Source organism: Geospiza fortis, unplaced genomic scaffold (genome assembly GCF_000277835.1).
Source record: "Geospiza fortis unplaced genomic scaffold, GeoFor_1.0 scaffold407, whole genome shotgun sequence".
Taxonomy (NCBI): domain Eukaryota; kingdom Metazoa; phylum Chordata; class Aves; order Passeriformes; family Thraupidae; genus Geospiza; species Geospiza fortis.
Window position 1 is genome coordinate 705,596 of NW_005054507.1, and position 12,376 is coordinate 717,971.

At 43.8% G+C, this 12,376-nt stretch overlaps 1 protein-coding gene across 1 annotated transcript in view; it reads left to right on the forward strand.

Annotated features, from left to right (window-relative positions):
• ABCA12 (ATP binding cassette subfamily A member 12) overlaps positions 1-12,376 on the forward strand; it is an 80,225-nt gene that overhangs the window by 18,729 nt on the left and 49,120 nt on the right. Inside the window, exons 5-12 of the mRNA XM_014310280.1 lie at positions 989-1,109; positions 1,825-2,010; positions 2,825-3,003; positions 5,883-5,995; positions 7,041-7,137; positions 7,265-9,499; positions 10,120-11,388; positions 12,009-12,124. Coding sequence (XP_014165755.1) covers positions 989-1,109; positions 1,825-2,010; positions 2,825-3,003; positions 5,883-5,995; positions 7,041-7,137; positions 7,265-9,499; positions 10,120-11,388; positions 12,009-12,124 — 4,316 coding nt within the window. The remainder of the gene's footprint in view (positions 1-988; positions 1,110-1,824; positions 2,011-2,824; positions 3,004-5,882; positions 5,996-7,040; positions 7,138-7,264; positions 9,500-10,119; positions 11,389-12,008; positions 12,125-12,376) is intronic.

Below are 12,376 nucleotides of genomic sequence, written 5' to 3' on the forward strand. Positions count from 1 at the left end.
AGGCTGATCTTTTGAAGCTCTCTGGACAGAGCTGCAGTTCTTACAGCACTGCTGAAGTGATTTATGTGTTTCATAGAGGCACGTGACAATGGCCACGACATTAGTGTAAATTCTTGGGGACAAGTTGAAGTAGCTGTAGAGAAGACTTTGGAATTTGGCCAAGAAACCAGGATTAAATGGTTGTGTTTCACAGGAGCAATGCAAGATCACAGATTGATTGGACATTAATTAGAGACCTGGCTGTTTATGGAATATTGCCCTTTTACTACTCACAGATTCTCCATAAACAGCTTATGATTTTTTTTTTTCAAATGGGTTTTTATCCACAGTTATCCAGCAAATAAGTTGTCTTCTGTGCCAGAGTGGATATTTTGTGTTGGTGATGTTCTCCTCTGATGTGATTCTCTTTCTTGAAGGAACTTTCAGTCTGAAAGTTTCCATAAAATCATTACAATTATTATTTATTGATGGTAATGGCTGCTACAATCTGCAAGCCATCGTGATGGATAGTCCTTTCTGCAGGGAGCTCACGATGAAATGAATGATTACAGATTTGCATTTGCCTGTTCTGCTCCAGCCATTCACTGTTCCAATTAACATTCCTGCCAGCACCCTCCGTGGTGCACAGTCAGAAAAAGGCAGAATGCAAAAGGGACCAAGTGCAGAGGCGTGGGGAGGGGAAAAGCAAATCAATGAACAGTTATGGGAACTATTGACTCATGCTGATGGTCAGAGAGGAACTCAGTTCTACATTTTATTTAAAAATAAAATTTAAAATGATAGGTCGTGGCCCCATATAACAAGTTACAGTGTCATCCAGAATTTAATTATATCAGAAAAAAACCTTAAAGTACTTACAGGTTGCCATTGGCTGTACCTTTGGGAACAGTTTGATAACGCACCCAAAGCTGTAGGTAACTGTCCTGTGTCCTGGTTTTATGTAGCAGAGAGGTTTTAAAAGCCATGAGTAAAATAGAGTGTTTCAAACTGTTATTGCAGCATTTGGGGATTTGGTATCTCATGGAGAGAAAAACCTTCAGAATGTTTCATCACCATCCAACTTGACTTCCAGCACCCACACGTTCAACAAGAGCTTCAGTTTTGGAAAGGTAAGTCTGTATTTGCATAATAGCTGAGTATGAACATTTGTGTATCCTCATAATTAAAGAATTAGAAGCTCAAAGTACCAAGACACAGCTTTTACTGCTTTAGGATCTGCCCTATTATGTGAATGAGCTTTATTTTGGAAATACAGTGATTGTGGGTGGATTTTTAAGCTTTGTGGTGAGTTTTTTATCCTCTAGGCAGAAACCAGGCAAACCTTGAGACATAATTAATGAAATAGAAAACATGAATAAATACCCTGAGATACTTTGTTCAGAACTTGTGTGAGTTAAGATATTTGCAGTATATTTTCTCTCTTATGAAATTAAAGATATCATGTCAGAGGCTTTGACATTCAAGTATTTATTTGCCCATGCTGGTCCTGCAGTGGCATCAGAGGCACTGTGTGTTTATTGTATAGGTATTTAATATTTATGGAATCTATTGCTTTGTAGTAGAAATTTGTTACAGTGTAGTGGACACTGCTATTGTGGTTTGGTGTCAAGGCCTACAAACACTTTAAACACATATTTCTCTTTGTAATAGATGAGGAATTTGAGGGGTTTTAGTCACATTGTTCAGCTGTTAGAATTCTGTCTACGCTGTAACCACAATGCTTTTTATTTACTGCTATCCCTTAAAAAAGTCTCATCACTGCATTTAGCACCATCCCAAACACAATATTGCTTTACAGCCCCTGAATGTTTGTTGTTCTTCCAGAGGCAGCCCCAACACTCCACTGCAGGGAACCTCAGGGCCCTGCTGTGCCAGCTCTTGTCACGGTACCTGGCACATCCCGGTGCCACGGGAGGGAGCATGGCAGCCAACATCCACCACACCTTCTGCTTCACCAACTCCTCGCTTCTGGAATCCCTTGCCCAGGAGTTCAGGACCCAGCTCTCCCAGGTGAGTGCCTGGGACACCTTCCCTGGGGGCTGCAGCTGGGATCTGTGGCAGTTCAGACAGGTCAGGCAGGGTTTGGAGCTACAACACAGCCCCTCGTGGGCAGGAGTTGCTCATCTCTGTACCCAAGTGCACAGTGAGGATGACTGAATTCTTGTGCATGGGGTTAGCCCAAAGACCTCCAAGCTGAGAACATGGCTTGGAAAGCCAAGGGTCATCCAGCCATCAGCTCATGGCTACTAAGGGTTCTCACCACGCCTGGGCCTTGCTTCTCCTCTTTGTTTGCCCCACTGTAGTGGCAGGTCAATAGAACAGCAAGAGGATGTGGTGTAAATAAGAGTGTTTAAACCTTGGGAAGGCAATAAATTTAATTGTTATTACCTCAGCAGTATAACTTCATCCAGTGACTCCTGCATCTGATCCAACAATTCATGATTGAAGCAGTACTTGTCTTTGGGAAAGCAATATAATTAAAGCAAATTAATCCTTTAAAGATAAAACCTTCTTATTTTTTTTTTCTTTGCCAAGGTTGGGATTGATATTAATTTTCTTCTGTTCCTCGTCTTTGGACTCTTTAGGACATTGTGAATTGTAGGGCTTGTCTGAGCAGAGAATTTATTGTACAACATGGGGTGTGAAGGTAAAACACAGTCACACTCTCAGTTATTACCTGTCCCTTGAATGTATTGTTTGCAGACTTGCATGCAAGTGCAGTGCCAGCTGAAAAACATAGGTGTACCCCCCAGCAGCAAGGCTTTTGGTTATTAAATAATTTCTTCTGGTTCTTAAATAATTTCTTACATTTTTGTTTGTTAAGGTGCAGCACAACCCAGAGTACCAGGAGACTTTTGTCAATGAAATGGTCTCATTTCTGACACTCATCTCCCAAGTGCAGAATGACACCTCCCTGTGGCACCTGCTTTTGCTGGCCCCAGATGTGTTTCAGGACAACATCCAGCTGAGAGACATCATTGATTTCCTTCAGAATCCAAGCAGGTAAAACAGAGAAAATGGCAGGAGAAGGACTGAAACCTGGTGGGTTTGTGTACTGACCTCTAAGGGCATCACCTCTCCTCTTGAAAGAAAGGTGTTACCTTAAAAGCATGACTTCTTTGGGGAGTGATGCAGCTCCATGCTAATGCATCTCTGAAGGTGTCTGTGGACTGTGAGCAGTGTGTTGTTTTTCAGTGGCTCTTGTGTCATTCTTTTAATGGAAACTTGATATAAACTCTTGAGTTTTCTCCCAGCCTGCTTAGAGGCACTGTCATGCCCTTGTGCAGATAGAAAAGCTGGTGAGTCACAGGCACTGCCTTTGGTGGAAGAAAAACCCTCTTGGCTGGATGAAGAAAGCAGCCAGCTGCTTCTTTCCAGAAAAGCACAGAGCCAAGTTCAGCTTGCTTTGGAACACCTCAAGCACTTGTAGGGGAGCCATAATGTTGTTTTTTAAAACTGATTACCTAACCTACTGCTGGGTTAATCTTTCAAGACTGGTCCCAAGAAAGCAGAGAAGAGAGGGAGCCTGGTTTTCTACATATGGGCTTTAACACATCTGACTTGAAGAAGAAAATGCCAGTTATGTACTTGCTCAGTGGTTATATGAAAAACAGAGCTGGCTTAACTGCATTATTTAACTGTACTGAAATATTTGATGCAGTTTGCACCTAGGGCAATACAAATTTCTAAAATGGGCTTAGCCTTGAAATCCCTTTCCTGGGCTGTAGTTTGGCTAAACCCTCCCTGATCTCCAGAAGACCTGAGTTACTCAGGATTGAGGGACTCTGTTCCAAATCATCTTCTGGATGTGTGATTGACCCTGCTATAGAATATTCTGGATAGTCCAGTTGTTACAGTACATGGAGGACACCAAGAAACTGAGCATCTTCAGACTGCTTTCTGTTTTTATCTTGCGTACATGAGCAGTTGGGTTAAGATGCCAAAAGAAGTTGTAGAAGCTTTGGCACTTTGATTGCACTCAGGCTTAGAGGGACTCACTTTTGATCACTGATGTTTTGCACTTAGAAACCTGTACATTTAATATCAAGGTAATTTTCCATGCTGCATTGTGAGACCCATGTGTAAACTGTAATGTCCTTATCCTTAAAGGAGTCAGCAGCAGTGTGGCAAGAATTGTAATTTTGTTCAGAAGCATTTTGTTCATGCTGCTTTTTCAGTCACAGGATTATTACATTTGGTTGCATTTACTGGTTTGCAGAACCCAGCCTGAGAACCAGCCCTGTTGGAGTGCCCAGGGAGAATTAATATTTACTGTGCTGCTCTGCTTTGCTCTCCAGCTGCAGAGCTGGGGGAAGTTATCGTAGGCACAGCAAAGAGGCACATAGAATTTCATCACCAGAGCTGTGCAGTGCTTTTATGCCTGGCATCTGGCACTGTAAATGCATGAGTAAAGAGTTATTGCAAAGAGATTGCACAAATAGTACTTTTAATGATGCTTACAAAAGCACATCTTAGCGAGCCTGCCCACGTCTCTTACTCAGGCAGGACTGAACTCCTAAAAAAGTGCTGTACAGGGATTTTTTTTTGTGTGTGGTTGAAATATGAAGGTATGGAAGAAAAGAACTTTTGCTCATTGTTGCATCTGTATGAACCGAGTGATAAACACCACCAGTGTGAAACAGTAACTTCCAAGTCATGAATCCTGTAGAAAGTTTAGCAGCAAATTTTATTACCCACAAAAACCTGGTTTGCAGACTGATTTTACAAATGTTCCTGTTTGTTGCTGAAAGATAGTTTTTCAGCTAAGCATATAAGCTGAGCTTTTTCTCCACAGCCAAAGTCTGCAGAAACCCTGCAAGACTGAAATAAAAGGGCAGCAACAACACTTGTTTCCATGTTTGCTGCCTTCTGATCTGTGTGATATGCATCCATTTTTGGCAAGTCTGTGCCTGCCTCCTCCTTGGCTCTGCCACTGCTCAGCTAAATATGTCATTTATAACTGGGTTTCTCCCCCTCTAAGACTCTTACAAGCACATCTGCAGAATGAAAATGATGAGCACCAAGCCCAGGAAGCCTGCATGGAGACATTATGTTAAATTAGGAGAGAAGAGATGCCCAGTGCTCTGTTCTCAGTAGCAGCCTGTTCCCACAGATCAGTATGTATTTATTCATGCCATGAGATCTTTGTGTGTCACCTGCAGAACCTGAGGCAGGTGAGAGAGAGATGGTGCATTTCAGTGACCCCACAGCTACAGTGAAGGCTGCTCTTTATACAGGAGAAGAAAAAGGGACTAAAAATCACTGAAGTTTTCAGTAACCTGCACACCTGAGCAGGCAGTCGTTTAAATTAGTTCCTCTGTGATACAGTATGCCTGATTATCAGCTTGTTCCTTCCTAAGACTGGAAAACATTCCTTGCTTCCCTGGCAGCCTGGCTATTACAGCATGAAAAAGGAAAGAAGGAGAATTGGAAATGTCACTAGTTATTTGTGATCACTTCTTTCTTCCACGTATGTTTTCCCCCTGGGATCCCTGCTCTCTCTGGAGCCTTGTCTCCTTGGTTCTTGGGGTTTTTTAGGAGGAAATTCCCCTGCAGCAGTGAATCACATGTCTGGTGTGTCACCTGGGTGTTTTCTGAGGCCTGCTGGCTGGATTTTAGTGGCCTGTAGATTTTACATAACTCTGAAAAAGTGCACCTGATGGGTGCCACACGTGTGTTTGTGCTAATACACCACCATGGCTTTCCCATCAAAGCCCCTGGTGTTTTTATCTCATGCATGATCAAACAAATCATTAAAAATAGGGGTGATGTCTTGTCTGTCAGGCATTTTAAGAATGATAGGCTGTATTCCAGCTGTTTCCTATTAAAACATATAAACCTGTAACCATAATTTATTTTCCTTTTTTTCCCCGCTCCTTCAGCGTTGTGCTGGCAGCTCAGAATGTCTCTGCATCTCTGGTGAGCGATGATGGATTCAAAACTGTTCAGAATGAGGTTATAGATTCTCCACTTTTCCTGAACTGCTTGGAGCAAGGTAAGACTCCTCCATTGAGTCATATCTCTGCTGAAAACCTGTGGTGCTGAGGAGAAGCAAACTGCAGGCTAATAAGTAACCATACAGATTGCACACTGTTCAGGGCTCAGCGTAATGGGTTCTTCCTTCGGCTTTTTACAAATGCGAATAAAATGCCTCATTTCAAATGGAAAAGAAAAAAGGCTTGGGTTTGTCAGTAGACAATGAATTAACATGAGTTTGCAGCCTCAGTGGAAATGGGGAGCAGTAATGTTTCACTTTTATTTGCTTTTTTTGGGGGATGATGTCAAAATTTGCCTCTGGTTGTGGACTCTGTCTAACTCAGCTTGGTGCAGCAAGGCAGGGGCTGCACAATGAGCTGTTTACATCCAGATGAGCCATTCCTTCAAATCCCCGTCCCTTCCAGCAGAGAAATCCCCCTCTAACTGGGGATCTGGGAACAGGCAAGGGAAAGGAACTAAATGCTACAAGGGGCAGATGGAGATTGCAGTCCCTTCTCTACTTGTTTTGAGGAGATTGTGGGAGTTGAGGTGGGTAAAAGGAAAGATGAGGTGTGCAAGAAGGGAAGGTGGCTGGTGAGAGGATTGGACACATGGGGATGTCAAGATGAGTGTAAATGGCTGTGGGAGACATGAATGATGCTGCAGACAGAGCTTATATGTGAGCAGTAAAAAAGCAACCCTAAATGAAGGGAAAGAAACCATAATAAATACTTGGCCACCTTACTCTGCATTACCGACAGCAAAGTGCTCCTAAAGCAGAAGGAGACCTCTATTAGCATCCAGATCACAGGAGCCTTGAATTGTTCCTGAATGATTTCAGCACAGAAAGGCACTTCTAGGATTCCATCCTCACTTCCCTCAAAGGGCCAGGAAGAGTTACACCCCAAAAGAAAACTCAGATTTGTAACCAGGATATTGTGGCTTGTGGTAGGAGCCTGACTTCATGTATACATGTTATCCTGAATAGATTTGCCATTATTGCACCTCTCAGGTTCCAGAATTACATGATCTTTACTAATATTCTTTTCACATTTTTGTTGTAGATAAAGAAAGAAGTTGGGTGACCAGATCTATTTGTAATTCCTTTGTTCGCTGGAAAGACAATCACACTTTAGTATCTGAATTGGAGGAAGTTCTAAGGTGAGAATTAGCTAAAGGGATATTACTAACAGTGTAATTCAAGTCTATGATCTTTGCTCTAAATCACCTTACATTTCCACTTGCATTGATTTCATATTCACTAAAACACTTTTTTGTTCCCCTCCAGAAAAATAAAGTCACCAGAGATTGGTGGAAAGCACTCCAAGAGGTCCATTAATTCAGATGATTTAGAAGCCATACAAAAGCATCTACATCGTTTAAAAGGCTTTGAGGAAAAAATGAATAGAAGTGAATTAAAAAGCTTAAATCTATTCAGAAATTTGAAGAATGAAACATTACAGAAATTGTATGCATTTCTTGAACTGGGAATGAATCCACACCATGATTATAAATTAAAGGAACCATATAATAAGGAAATAATTGATGAAATCTATAACTTCACATCACTGCAATTACAAAATGACTTTAATGGGACTTCCATTTTCAATACAATGACCCAGTGGAAAGAAATTCAGAGGGCTTTAAAATTAGCTACAATGCTTTGGAATCCAGCTCTCCTAAGTAATTCCAATTTTAGTACATTGAAAACTAAGGATGCTCTCAAAATGTTGCTCTCCACAACCATGCCATCACTTCTGGAAGGTCTCAGAGACCGCTTGAGTGGAATGCAAGAAATCCCATCTGTGTTTTCTGATGATCTGCTTGAGCCTGAGTCCTACAGAAACTTCCCAGAGCAGCTCCTAGCTCTTGAGGAGATGTTTTTTAGAATGATGGGCACAAATGTAGGCTATCAGTACCTCCTGCTGCCTGTGTTTGAGCTGATGAGGGCCGTAGAGAAGTCCATGGGTGAGGCCTGGTGGGATGAGTTGAACGTCTATTGGCGCATTGGGGAGAAGCTGAGATCCATGAGGTGGAATAACACAGCCATCGTCGCCTATGGGCAGTTCTTGGAGGTGTTAAACAGCCATTTGCAAAAGCTGAACAATAAATCAAGCGGTGCCTTCAGTGAGGAGTTGGATCAGCTGTCAGAGTTCATAACAGCTGTGTTTAAAGAGTTTGGGGAAAGCTCTGGAGTAGCCAATATCTCACAAGTCACTCAAGCCATCCAGAAGACGCTGAACATCTTAAAAGACTTACAGCTGAATTATAATGTCAGTACATTAAAATCTATAGATTTTTTCTTTAATTTTAACAATAAAACCTTGGCAAGCTTGTCTGAACTTCTGAGAACAGGAACGAAAATCCTTCATTATACAAGTGCCAGTGAAGGTTCCAGTGAAGACATAATTAACCCCATCTATAATTTAACACATCTTCTGCAGGAGTTCAGCCAGTCTCCCTCACAGCACAATTCCTCACTACAGGCAAGAATTTGGGAGTTCCTTCATTTAGCCTTGGGTCCTTTCCTTGAGCCCAGCAGCAATGGCTACAGGGCACTCCAGAACTGCTCCTTTGAGGATGTGCTTGACATAGGCCTTGAGGTGCTGTTTGAAAATGCCACTCTAAGGGAGTCCTCAGGCAGGAGCCCCTGCAAGGCCCTCTTGGATTCCTTGGGCATGGAGGGTGGCACAGGGAGCAATGAGACCTTTGCCAGGCTGTTCCAGCTGGCCATAAGCAACCTGCAGCTGTCCCCAGAGTTTGCTGCTGCCTACAACAGCAGCAGGGAGAGCTTTGCCAAGGAGCTGTTGTGCCTCACCCGAGCTCTGCGTTTGTCTCTGAGTTTCCTCTCCAAGTTAAACCTTGTCTCTGAGCTGGGAAACTCGTGGCTGCAGGAGAAGGTGAGAGCTCTGAGTGCAGCCACAGAGGGGCTGGTGCAGGGTGATGCCTCGTGCCCCATCCCAGCCCAGGATGTGGGTGATGTGTCCCCATCCCAGCTTCTGAACGTGCTCCTCCCTGCCCTGCTGAATGAAACAGTGCTGAGCTCCCTGAGTTCCTCTGGCAGTGTCACAGGCTGGAATAACCTGACCATGCTCTCCAGCGTGGCACAGGATGAGCTCCACAAGCTGCTGCAAAGGCTCCAGCAGAGCCTCACCATAGGCAGTTACTACACAAGTGTCTGGGGTGTGTTTGACAGCTTCCTCAGCACCAAAAGGAACCCAGCTGAAGGAGCTTCCCTTGCAAGGCTGTTGGAAGCAATGGCAAGTGACTCTGCCAGTGATCTGTCAGCTCTAGAAATCACAGAAGCCACCCTCTACATTCTCAACAGGCTGAACATCCCTGGCCTGCTAAATGAATTCAATATCAGTTCCAGCTCAGCTTCTCTCTCCAACAAAACCAGTTTTGACAGTGTGATTGATATCGTTGCTCATCACTTCACAGTTGTGGCAGAAACCCTTTACAACAAGACCCTGCCTTGGACTCTGAGTGACCACACTCTGTCCCCAACCAGCTTGATCACACAGTGAGTTTGGGCTTTGGGTATTGTAATTCCTTGCATGGGTTGTGACCACCATTATCATTCCAGCATGAGAATTGTGAAATTTTCTTCCAGTGGAGCAACCTAAGCCTGCAATCACTGTTATTTAGGACACAATGTGTAATGTGGGTTAAATTGAAGAAGAGGAAAACTTCTCTTTGAGCTGAAAGTACAGCTGAAAGTCAGACCTACAAAAAATTTTGTGTGTTGGCACACGTATCAATGCAGTGGAACAGAGTCCTGAAGGAGTCTCACCACCAGTGGTAGACTCTTGGGAAAACCTTCCTTTGTGGGATGACTCTCTAATTTTTGATCCTCAGTCTCCCTTAGGTGTGCCTTTCCATCTATGTAATGCATCCATCACATAGATGTGAACTTTTCAAGTGTGTTTTCTTATTTTGAGAGTGAATGACAGCTTTGGGAAATAACAGCAGAAAGAACTGATGGGATAAAACTGGGGGGGTACCCACTTAGGAGAGATGGCTTTCATCTGGAATTCTTATTTACTCTGCTGAGGAGCAGCATCCACAGCTGACAGGTCCCTCACTAATACATACCTTGTTTTTGAAAGAGAAGCTGATTTAAATTCCTATCTTATTTTTCAGATTTCTGTTTTTAGAATTTCAAAACACCATCTTGCAGGTGACAGTGAACAACAGCTATAACCCTTACCTGATGTGTTTAATAAATTCTGCAGAAGCTGAAGATGGGGAATTGACAGGTGATCATGATTTCATTAATGCATTGGAGGAAAAAATGGACACTGTCTATAATTTCTCATCTTTGCTGCTGCAGGAGTTCAGCCAGTCTCCCTCACAGCACAATTCCTCACTACAGGCAAGAATTTGGGAGTTCTTGCGATCAGCCTTGGGTCCTTTCCTTGAGCCCAGCAGCAATGGCTACAGGGCACTCCAGAACTGCTCCTTTGAGGATGTGCTTGACATAGGCCTTGAGGTGCTGTTTGAAAATGCCACTCTAAGGGAGTCCTCAGGCAGGAGCCCCTGCAAGGCCCTCTTGGATTCCTTGGGCATGGAGGGTGGGACAGGGAGCAATGAGACCTTTGCCAGGCTGTTCCAGCTGGCCATAAGCAACCTGCAGCTGTCCCCAGAGTTTGCTGCTGCCTACAACAGCAGCAGGGAGAGCTTTGCCAAGGAGCTGTCGTGCCTCACCCGAGCTCTGCGTTTGTCTCTGAGTTTCCTCTCCAAGTTAAACCTTGTCTCTGAGCTGGGAAACTCGTGGCTGCAGGAGAAGGTGAGAGCTCTGAGTGCAGCCACAGAGGGGCTGGTGCAGGGTGATGCCTCGTGCCCCATCCCAGCCCAGGATGTGGGTGATGTGTCCCCATCCCAGCTTCTGAACGTGCTCCTCCCTGCCCTGCTGAATGAAACAGTGCTGAGCTCCCTGAGTTCCTCTGGCAGTGTCACAGGCTGGAATAACCTGACCATGCTCTCCAGCGTGGCACAGGATGAGCTCCACAAGCTGCTGCAAAGGCTCCAGCAGAGCCTCACCATAGGCAGTTACTACACAAGTGTCTGGGGTGTGTTTGACAGCTTCCTCAGCACCAAAAGGAACCCAGCTGAAGGAGCTTCCCTTGCAAGGCTGTTGGAAGCAATGGCAAGTGACTCTGCCAGTGATCTGTCAGCTCTAGAAATCACAGAAGCCACCCTCTACATTCTCAACAGGCTGAACATCCCTGGCCTGCTAAATGAATTCAATATCAGTTCCAGCTCAGCTTCTCTCTCCAACAAAACCAGTTTTGACAGTGTGATTGATATCGTTGCTCATCACTTCACAGTTGTGGCAGAAACCCTTTACAACAAGACCCTGCCTTGGACTCTGAGTGACCACACTCTGTCCCCAACCAGCTTGATCACACAGTGAGTTTGGGCTTTGGGTATTGTAATTCCTTGCATGGGTTGTGACCACCATTATCATTCCAGCATGAGAATTGTGAAATTTTCTTCCAGTGGAGCAACCTAAGCCTGCAATCACTGTTATTTAGGACACAATGTGTAATGTGGGTTAAATTGAAGAAGAGGAAAACTTCTCCTTGAGCTGAAAGTACAGCTGAAAGTCAGACCTACAAAAAATTTTGTGTGTTGGCACACGTATCAATGCAGTGGAACAGAGTCCTGAAGGAGTCTCACCACCAGTGGTAGACTCTTGGGAAAACCTTCCTTTGTGGGATGACTCTCTAATTTTTGATCCTCAGTCTCCCTTAGGTGTGCCTTTCCATCTATGTAATGCATCCATCACATAGATGTGAACTTTTCAAGTGTGTTTTCTTATTTTGAGAGTGAATGACAGCTTTGGGAAATAACAGCAGAAAGAACTGATGGGATAAAACTGGGGGGGTACCCACTTAGGAGAGATGGCTTTCATCTGGAATTCTTATTTACTCTGCTGAGGAGCAGCATCCACAGCTGACAGGTCCCTCACTAATACATACCTTGTTTTTGAAAGAGAAGCTGATTTAAATTCCTATCTTATTTTTCAGATTTCTGTTTTTAGAATTTCAAAACACCATCTTGCAGGTGACAGTGAACAACAGCTATAACCCTTACCTGATGTGTTTAATAAATTCTGCAGAAGCTGAAGATGGGGAATTGACAGGTGATCATGATTTCATTAATGCTCAGGGGCCTCAGCTGCAATGTGTTTTGTCTAATGGTGGGAAGGAATGGTGCTGCATGGTTTTATCTGCTGGCAATTAATTGGAGCTGTGAAATCTGGGGAAGCCAGACTGGGGTTTTATTTATGTCACATTGGGATTATGAGTTTCCATCCCAGTCTCTCCAGAAGGTACATCTCTTCTTCTCAGTGTGATGACAGGTTGCTGACACTCAGACAAAGCAATCTTACAAA